The following is a 10048-nucleotide window of genomic DNA, read 5'->3' as shown; positions in this document are numbered from 1 at the left end:
CCAGCCGCAGCGCCAGCGGCGAGCGGCTCAAGCTGTACTGCAAGTCCCGCGGCGCCGACGGCGGCCCTGGGGGCACAGAGGCGGGCGCCGTCAGGGGCCGGGGGAGGAAGGGCGGCATGGGGGCGGGGCCAGTGAGGGGGAGGGACGGGGGCGTGGAGCAGTGAGGGGCGGGATGTGGGAGCGGGGCGCGGTCAGTGATGGGGTGGGAGGACGTCAGTGAGGGGATGAGGTTGGGGATCTGGGGACCCAGCAGAGTGTGAGGGGCGGGAGTCACCCGCCTGGCTGGAGAGTTGGGAGAGGTGAGGGCGGGGATGGTTGTAGGCGGCCCACACGGTGATCCCCCAACAAGCCTAACCTCATCCCTCCGTCTGGACTGTCTCTGTTGTCCTGCTTCTTCCAACCCCGGGCCCCGGCCCCCATCACCGCCCCAGGCTCTCCTCCCTCCACTCTGCCGTCTGGGTCGCTGGCCCCCACGTGCGCCCTGGCGCCCCCGAGTATGGAACCCCTGCCCTCACAACGCCTCGATTACGCCCTTATGGACCGCCCCACCCACCATCCGGAAGGCATTCAGGAGAGGGACTCACGGGTGCAGGACGCCGAGGGCGGGTCGCTGGGCGAGCGCGCGTAGCTGTCCTGGCACACGCAGAACGTGGACGCCTTTTCCAGGGCCCGGCTGTGCTCCGGGCACGGCGAGCAGAGGGGCCGCCGCGGGGACACCTTGTAAAACCCTGGGGGACAGGCTGCGGGGAGGAACTGCGTGAGGAGGGGGCTCCGCCACAGCTTCTGGCTCCCCCCGCTTTCCTGACTGCCCCCACTGTGGTGGGCCTTATCTCCTCGAATTGTGATGGGGAAGTGGGGGGCGGGGGTCTCAGCTACTCCAGCACCGCCCCGGGGGTGGCAGCTCGTGACTGAACAACGCAGTATTACTTAACCCTTAGTAAGCGCTTAACGTGCAACCACTGCAGTGTTTCTCTTTTAGTAATTCATACCTGTGAGGTATGTGCTTTATCCTCATTTTTTAAATGAGGGAGCTAAGGCTCAGAGAGGTTAAGTAGCTTGCCCCATGTCCCACAACTAGTAAATGGAGGGATTCCAGCCAAAGCTGACTGGTTTGAGAGATCACACCACACTGCTCTAACGCCCACTGGAAGAAAAGGAGCCAAACTTTCCGGTTTTGATGTGAGGACAGAAGAGAGAGGCCTCGAAGGGGTGTTCCACAGTTACCCAAGGACAGACACCCACACACTCCCAGTTACAAAGACAAAAACTCTGACGCACACAAACACACACACACTTGTCAGAGCTTCCTCCCACCTCCACTATTTGGGGGTTAATGCATCATAAATCCTCTACTGACGCACTTGGTTCCCGTTTGAAAGTGGAGCCAGCCAGGTGGAGAGAGGAGAGGGACAGTGAAAGTTCCCTGGTTCTAGCCTTGGCACCTCCTCAGTTACTTTGCTTCTCTCGCCTCCCCCAGAAGTCAATGGTTAAGAGCAAAGGCTTTTATATCTAAACAACCTGGGTTTGCAGCCGAGTAGCACCACTTATTTGCCGTGTGGCCTTGGGCAAGTTGGTGACCTCTCTGAGCCTTGTATAGAATACCTACCTCAAAAAGGTGCTTGGAAGATTGAGGTAAAACATGCAAACTGCTTAGCCCAGTACAGACAACAGTTATACAATAATGGTAGTAATCACTCTTCCTCCAACTCAGGCCTGAAGTGGAAACAGCTAAACACCCACTTTAAAAAACTCCTCACCAGCTGGGCCAGGGAGGGAAGCAATGGCTCCTGGAACCCCTCTCAGAGCTTGGGTGGTCCTCACCTGGTTCCCTGCCCCCGCCAGGACTTCTCTATCCCTCTCCTCTGGATTAGCCGCTTGTGGAAGGCTGGCTGCTCTCCAGCCCCAAGAAGACATAGTACAGCAGAAGGGATGCAGACTAGCACTTGGGAAGAACTTTCAGCCTGTCTAGGAGGAGAGGGCAGAGGGCTGAGGGTTCCCATTATCTGGAAGGCTTAGGTTTGGGGGGGGTGTCCATGTTGCCTTGAGTCCTGGGCTTTGGGCAGTTTTGGGCAGGGTCTCCAACGCCCAGGAGGCTTTGGAAGTCTGCCTTCAGAATGAAGCACAGGGCTAGCTAACATCGTGGTCTAGTGGGCAACAGCCACCCCGGCTGGGACTCAGGAGACCTGGGTTCCAGTGTTAGCTCTGCCACTTCCTGTGCCTCTCTGGCCTTGAGAAACCATCAGTCAAATGAGAATAATAAGCATGGCCTGCCCACCTCCATTGTGAAATAAGAGAGGGATCTGTTTGTGGAGGTGGGGGGGGTGGTCCTCACCGCAGGAGGGAAAGAATGTGGGAGGCTCCTTTTCTCCGTGTGTATGTGGGTGTCTGGGGTCCCAGAGATGGGTGGTCCCGTCAGAGACAGCATTGCTTATTTCTACTTGGAGAGGCTCTGCTTAAAAGAGGTTGTATTGAGGGGCAGACTCAGGAAGTGACTCCTGACTCCCGGCCCCTGCCTCCTTCGGAGTCAGAATTTCAGGGGTCGTCTAGTTCAACTCCCACTGGCCCACCCTCCAGCAGCTTTCCTAGCAGTAGCCACAGTCTTTGCTCAGATACTTGGTAATGGGGAGCCCACCTCCTTCTGAGGCCGCCTCTGCTGAACAATGCTGGCAGTTAGAAAGTGCTTCCTTTATGTTGAGTCCAAAGCAGCCTCCCTGCCTGTAACCCCCCTCATGCCACCTCATTGCAGGGGCTTGATGTGCCCTGTAGAGCTTAGTATGTTTGCTTAGGTCCCTATGCTCCAGGGCATTCGTACAGAGATTTGAAGACATGAGTCGTACACTCTGATTTTTCCCCCAAGGGAAACCCCAAGTCTTTCAGTAATTCCTGAATTACTGGTGGCTGGGAGAGAAGGAACAAGAGTCATGGTCACTAAAAAGAGAAGCCTCCACATCCATCTGCCTTTAGAGAGGGCTCTATAATAGCTGCAGAAGGCACTTGTAGGGTCTTTCCTTTCTAAATACAAATCTGATCGTTTCCTTCCCTTCTTGAAACCCTCCCACAGCTCCCCAATGCCAGCCACCCCACCCATCCATATTGAACTCTTCCTTTCACACCTCTGGATCTTGTCCTGTAATCTTACACCCCTTCTCTTCTGGTGAACTCCTATGATCCTCCAAATCCTAATTCAAAATAACACCTCCGTTGTGAAGCTTTCCCTGGCATCCTCCCCACCTCCATATACTCCCCAAGGCAGAGTTGATGCCATTACAAATGGCCTTTGTCTGGTCTCAGCCAAAGTCAGAAGTGGGATCGGGTTCCTGTGTGTGTGTGTGTGTGTGTGTGTGTGTGTGTGTGTGTGTCTCCCTCCCTCTCATTGCCCAGAGTGTGTATCCAAAGCCCCTCCTCCGACACCTGATCCAGTCATTCAACAATTTTTTAGCATCGAATATGAGCCAGGTGCTGTTCTAGGCTCTGAAGCTACAGCAGTGAATAAGGCAGACCAGGATTCTACTGTACACTGGTACAGATGCCCTTCTCCTACCTCACAGCGGGAAAAGAGGCCATCAGTTGGTAATTCCCTTCTCTACTAGCTCTTCCCGGTGACGGTACAGGGAGTGGAGCCATAAAAGCAGTCCATTTAGGGTGCGGGCAGTAGGGCACTGTCTGTAGAGTATTTAAAAACAATGAAACTGACTGCAACGTGGTCCGCTTTTTGTTAGCAGCATGTGTCAGCAATTCTGATCCACATAGGTAATAAAATACTCCTTCCCCCGAGGCCTACTGCTCCCACCACCCCCAACTTGGTACCCCACTGGCTCCTCCCTCATGTGTAAACAAGGCTCACATCTACAGTAAAAATTCTCTCTCCACCGAATGTCGTCCTCAAGACACCATGCCCTCTCCTCCCTTTCAAACCCAGTCTCCAGAGAGTGTTTACGATCCCTGACTCTAGCTCCTCAGCTACCTTCGTCCTTCAGTCCACTGCAGCTGGTTGCTCTCTCCATCACTCAGCTGACACTGCTCTCACCAGGGCCACCAGGCAGACACTGGCCAATCCTCACCTTATCTGACTGCTCACCAACACTGCAGGCCATTCGTTCCTGGGTACCTCCATCGCCCTTGGCTGCCATGAAATCACACTCTCCTCCAGCCTCTGATCACTGCCTTGCAGTCGTTTTTATGGCCTCCATTTCTTCCACTTCCCCTCATATAGTGCTCTTCTGTGAGAGTTCATTGGCCCTCTTGCTTCATACCCCACACATTCTCCCTGGTCTGTCCCAACCACACCTGTAGCCGCAAGTAGCATCTATCTCTCTGTTGCTGAGCTCCAGACCCACTCTCTAGCTGCCTCCACTTGAATGCACCATGGACACCGTCAATTTGATACGTCCATCCACCCCCTGTGTTCTCTACTCCAGTCCGTTCAGTCCTCCAGATGCAGATAGGAGAGAGAAGGAGAGATCTGTTCCTGGTGCCCCACAGACCAGAGAGTCCAAAAGAACCTCCAACATGGAGGCTCTGCCCCAGGGGGTGCAGTGATTCTAGTTCAGAGAGTTGAGTGGGATCTTAGTAGTCATCTAGTGCAACCTCCCAATCTCTCTCTCCGGCTCAAGAATCCCCCTGCCTGGGCTTCCCTGGTGGCGCAGTGGTTACGAGTCTGCCTGCCAGTGCAGAGGACACGAGTCTGAGCCCTGGTCTGGGAAGATCCCACATGCCGCGGAGCAATTAGGCCCGTGCACCACGACTGCTGGGCCTGCGCTCTGGAGCCCACGAGACACAACTACTGAAGCTCGCGAGCCTGGAGCCCGTGCTCCGCAGCGGGAGAGGCCACCGCAGTGAGAGGCCCGCGCACCGCAACGAAGAGTAGCCCCTGCTCACTGCAACTAAAGAAAGCCGGAGCGCAGCAACAAAGACCCAATGCAGCCAAAAATAAATAAATAAATGAATTAATTAATTTAAAGAAAAAAAAAAGAATCCCCCTGCCAGCCTCTGACTTGCATATTGTCGGTGACAGGGAGCTCACTCCTTATAATGCAACCAACTCCACTAGCCCCTAGCTAATAGAGTTGGCCTACTGTAACATTCTTCCTTATGCACAGGGGAGGCAGCACGGTGTAGTAGAAAGAACTTGAGAGTTGGGCAAATCTGGATTCAAATCCCAGGTCCCCACTTCCTAACTGCAAGTGAGGTGTTAATCTCTCTGAGCCTCTGTTTCCTCATCTGCAAAATAGGGACAATGGTGACTTTATTGCTGTGAATAAATGAGAAGGCCTGTGTGAGGTGCTTATCATGGTGCCTAAAATAAAGGTCCCTGATGCCCCCTTATATGGAGTCAAATTCACCTCCCATTAACTTCACTCACCGATTCTGGCTGGACCCACTGGAAGCACCGCAAAATGTCTGGACTCCCTGCTCCACATCCCGTGGCTTCCGCACTCCCCACCCTGCCTCTTTCATCTAGGACGCTCTCTCTCCCAACTGCCACCTGCGCGCTACGCTCCCACACCACACCCCCCAGTGCGCTGGATACCTTCACAGATGTCACCACGTTCCTGGAATCCCGCGCTGCAGCTGCAGCGGCCCACGGGCACCAGCCACTCGCCATCGGCGCCGCAGTGCATGCGCGGGGGGCTGCCGGGCTCCCCTTCTGAGTGCGCCACGCACGTTCCGGTCACCTCCACCAGCGTGGAGAAGGCGCTCTCGGCTGCGGTGGCTGGGAACGCCGCCAGACCCCGCACTGTAGCGCGGCACTGCTTGTAGTAGACGCGCACAGAGACCAGCGCCACGCATGCGCCCACGTCCTGGAAGGCCAGGTGGAAACCCCGCCGGCTGAGAGGACCGATCTCTCGCACCTCTGTGTTCAGCTTCATCTTGCGCTCGCCCAGGTCGCCCTGCGTGAAGCTCTCGTCCGCCGCGATAGTGTCGATCTTGCGGGGCCGGCTGCCGCCTGGGCGGGGATGCCCACGGCCCAGATCGGCCTCGGTTTCCAGATAGTAGACGTTGAAAGTCTCCTTGCAGGTGCCGGCGGCTCCAGGGATGCTGCTGCAGTCGCGCAGTGTGAACTGCAGCTCCACGAAGATGCGCTGCCCGCGCCCGCGGCTGATCCAGCCAGTCTGCAACCAGTTGTCCTGGTTGGGCTCCAGCACGTTGCACACCTGGTAGGTGCGGATGGGACGGTCGTGCTCGTCCACGCCGCTGATCTCCTCCCACTGGGGGGGAGAACAAAGATGTGGGCAACTCAGAGCCAAGGCGCCCCCAAGAGGTCGAGCCCTGGCGGTGACTCGGGCTGAAACCCCCTTTCCCCATCATTTTGCATTCTCTTCTCCCCTCCTTCTCTGTACACAACCCTGAAATTATAAGACGCAGAGCTGGGAGAAACGTTGGAGACAACTGAGTCCAACTAACGGGGAAACTGAGGCTCCAGAGAACGGTGACTTGAGTGGATATACACGTCGGGTTAGTAGCAGAGCTAGGAAAGGAGTCTCCTGGCTCTCCACCAGTGCCTTTCCACAACACCAAACTGCTGTCACACTGCCACATCTCCCCACCACTACCGCAAGTTTCCAAGCCTCTTTTAGGATTCCAAGTCTTGCTTGTTCTGTCAATCTATCAATCAACAGCACTGTTTGCTGGATCTATTGGGTGCAAGGCACCGTCCAGCACTGGCTCCATCCAGATGCCACGTTTCTGTTCCCAGACACAGTCAGTTCTCTTCTTGCTTTTTTTGTCCGACTGAAGACTCAACGTTTTCTAATAGGCCACTCTGGCTTGAAGCCAGGGCTGCTGGAGACCACATGCTCTGAGGACCATTTTGATCTGATGTAACCATGGGGAGATAAAGGGACTGAATCCTGGACCGCCAGAGGCTCCTTGGGACAGGGAAGGAAAGGTTTACACTTACCCCATTACTCGGCAGTGCAGTCCAGCCCAGCTCAGCCTGGGAGGCTTTGGAATCCAGGAGGATAACTAGAAAGAGGGGAGAACAGAAGTGTCAGAAAGCCAGAAGTTCAGGAGTATGAGATTCTTTGGTGAGTTCATTTTAAATTTGCTAACGGAGGGAATTTCCTGGCGGTCCAGTTGTTAGGACTCTGTGTTTTCACTGCCGAGGGGCCAGGTTCAATTCCTGGTCGGGCAACTAAGCCTCGCAGTGCGGCCGGAAAAAAAAAAAAAAAAAAAAAAGCTAACTGAGGAAACAGAGAATGTGGTGAAGGACACAGACAAGGTTTTTCCACTCCATACCTCCCCAAGAGGAGGAGTGAGTAGCTCTAGTCTAAATAAAGGTAGCCACGATGATTAGGGAGGGAGCCTGTATTAGTTTCCTGTGGCTGCTTTGACAAATTACCACAAACTTAGTGGCTTAAAACAACAAAACTCTATTCTCTTACAGTTCTGGATGTCAGAAGTTGAAAATCGGTTTGACTGGTCTAAAGTGAGGGTGTCAGCAAGACAGGAGGCTCAACGGGGAGAATCCATGTCCTTGCCTTCTTCAGCTTCTAGTGGCCACCTGGATTCCTTGGCTTGTGGCCCCTTCCTCCCTCTTCAAAACACACCATTCCAATCTCTGCTTCTGTCATCACATTGCCTTCTCCTCTGATTCTGACTGCTCCTGTGTCCCTCTTATAAAGACCATTGTGGTTACAACTGGGCCACCCATATAATCCAGGGTAATCTCTCCAAATCCAGATCCTTAACCACATCTGCAAAGTCTATTGCCATTTTTGATAACATACACAGATTCTGGGGATTAGGATATGGAAATATTTGGGGAGTCATTATTCAGCCTGGCACAGAATCCATGACAAGTACCATAAGACTGGCTTTTAAATGGGGGATCAATGATCCCCCCACCTTCCCAGGTTCCCTAAATTATAACTGAGTGTCAAGAAGAGGGAGAAAGTGAGCATATCAAAGGATTCCTGTATACATCCCTGAATTCACTCATACCTGGGGGTTCTTCTGAGGTCTGGGGTCACCAGGGATGGAGAAGACTTGAACCTTTTTAGTTTGACTCCCAAGGCCTCTGGGGAAAACGAAGTAGAGAGACCCTGCTGGCAGCAACAGAGATAACAACCTCTCATCTCCTCAGCCAGCCCCTTTCCCAGGGGCTGTCACCTCTACTGCCTTTTGGAAGACTGTCACGGTTCCTTTAACATATAAAGCCATGGCCCCTCCTATACCAGAGAGGCTTGAAGTCACTTTCTTCCCCCAGGAGGCATCTGACCAGCAGTCTGAATTCCGCTCTCAGCATCGGTCCCAAGAAGCACTGGTTCGGACAGCACAGCAGCAACTCAGAGACAGGAGCCCAGGCCATCCCCAAATCTTGGAAGATTCCTCATCTGGAGCTTAAGCAAGGGGGTGGGGCTCCAAGGTGAGGCCTTTAAGAGTGTTGGTCCCAGAGGCGTCAGCGACAATGGGCAGGACCGCTGAGAGCTTCCCGATTTCGGTACAACTTACAGCACATCAGAATTGCATATTGGAAAGCATCAGAGATCCAGCGCCCCGACGAACCCCGAGGCCAACCCCTCAGATTCCAGCTCCTCCGGATTCTGCACCTGGATATTATGCCTCTGGATTCAACTGAGGGTACAGCTCCCCCAAATCTAGGCAAGACGCGGGCTATGGTCCAGTGGGCAGCCCCAAACCCGGCAACTCGGATAGCGCTGGTTAGTCTATGCTTCAAAATCAGCACTGCGGACAGCTTCCTGGTCAGCACGTCGGGCAGCTCCCGGACCCAGACACACCCCGGCCCCCACCCGCGCCCCGCCACCCTCGCCTCCAGACCCCGCGCCCCCGCCGCGGCACCAGCGCTCTACCTCCTGTTCGCCACGCAGTGGTCCCCTAGCCCCCCGCCGTTCGGGCTCCATCCCGTCTCCGCGTACTCCGATCTCACCTCCGCATCTCCCTGCCCCCACACCTCCCACATCCAATTGCTCAGCCTGTCCGTCTCACCGGCCCCTGAACCGCCGCCTCTGGCTCCCACGGTTCCTGGTCTCTTTCTTCGCCAGCCTCCCAGGTCTCCAGCCCCCGAGCTCCTCAATGCTCCTCTCTTCTCCGTTGTTTAGCCACCTTTCCCTCCGTGTCTCCAGTTCTTTGCTGCCCGCTGCCCGCTTGCTTCAAACCCCGATACCGACTCCAGTCTCTCCATACGACTCCTTCTCCCAGCACCCCAGTTCTCCAGCCTCCTGTATTTTGGCATCCCAGGCTCCAAGAACAGCCACCAGTCTCACCTTCCTCGGCGGTCCCGGGCCTCCCTGGTCCCAAAAGCAAGGCGAGACAGAGCGGCATCAGGCAGATGAACAGGCGCAGCGGATGTGGGCCGACGCCGGTCTCCATGGTCCGCAGACCGAGCTGTCAGTGCGGCGGCGGCTCGAGCCGCGCCAGCCCCAGCACCGCTGAGCAGTGCCCCCAGACCCCAGCGCCGGCGGGGGGCGGGATCTCGCCGGTGACCATCATCCATGGGGACCAAGCATTATGCACCGCTGCGGGAAGTCCACCAATCCCCGCCAGCAGAAGGTGGAGGGGTGGAGTTTCATAGGCCAGGGGCGGATCAGCGAATTGGAGGCGGGGGAAGGAAGGGGTCCCGCCAGTCTCCAAACCGTGGGGGTGGGGCAGAGCTGAGAGCCATTTGGGCTCATGGGTAGGGGGATGAGCTGACGTTGGTGGCCCAGAGCGCTGAACCTTAGCCTCTCATTCCTGAGAAGTAGTCGATGTGGGCGTGGCTTAAGGAGGAGCGAACCTCTGGGAGGCAACGACACTTGCAGCCTCTCAGCTAACCTGGAAGACCCCTTGTACCCAGGACTTGCAGGAGGTTTTGAAGCCTGGTATCCTGACCCCAAGCTCTGGGAAGCTCCTCTATCTCCCAGCCCTCGGTTTCTCCCAGTGTCTGCGGCTTCTCGTATCTCGTGGCTCCACCCCGCCCCCTTTCTCCCCGCCCTCTTCACACACACACACACACACACACACACACACACACACACACACACACACACACACAGAGCGGCTGGACGAAGAGGCCAAGCCCGACCTCGAGAGCTACTGGAGAAAGGAG

At 55.6% G+C, this 10048-nt stretch overlaps 1 protein-coding gene across 1 annotated transcript in view; it reads right to left on the bottom strand.

Moving 5' to 3' along the window:
• The window catches only part of LOC114485971 (ephrin type-A receptor 10-like), a 28002-nt gene extending 18669 nt beyond the window's left edge, over positions 1–9333 (bottom strand). The window contains exons 1-4 of the mRNA XM_028488039.1: positions 9228–9333; positions 6902–6966; positions 5531–6209; positions 585–740 (exon numbers count right to left, since the gene is read on the bottom strand). Of these exons, the coding sequence (XP_028343840.1) occupies positions 585–740; positions 5531–6209; positions 6902–6966; positions 9228–9333 (1006 nt within the window). The remainder of the gene's footprint in view (positions 1–584; positions 741–5530; positions 6210–6901; positions 6967–9227) is intronic.
• Positions 9334–10048: the final 715 nt, after the last annotated feature.

The sequence above is a fragment of the Physeter macrocephalus genome, chromosome 3, assembly GCF_002837175.3.
Source record: "Physeter macrocephalus isolate SW-GA chromosome 3, ASM283717v5, whole genome shotgun sequence".
Classification (NCBI taxonomy): domain Eukaryota; kingdom Metazoa; phylum Chordata; class Mammalia; order Artiodactyla; family Physeteridae; genus Physeter; species Physeter macrocephalus.
The sequence above is the reverse complement of the archived record's forward strand: the minus strand, read 5'-3'. Positions and strand labels throughout refer to the sequence as shown.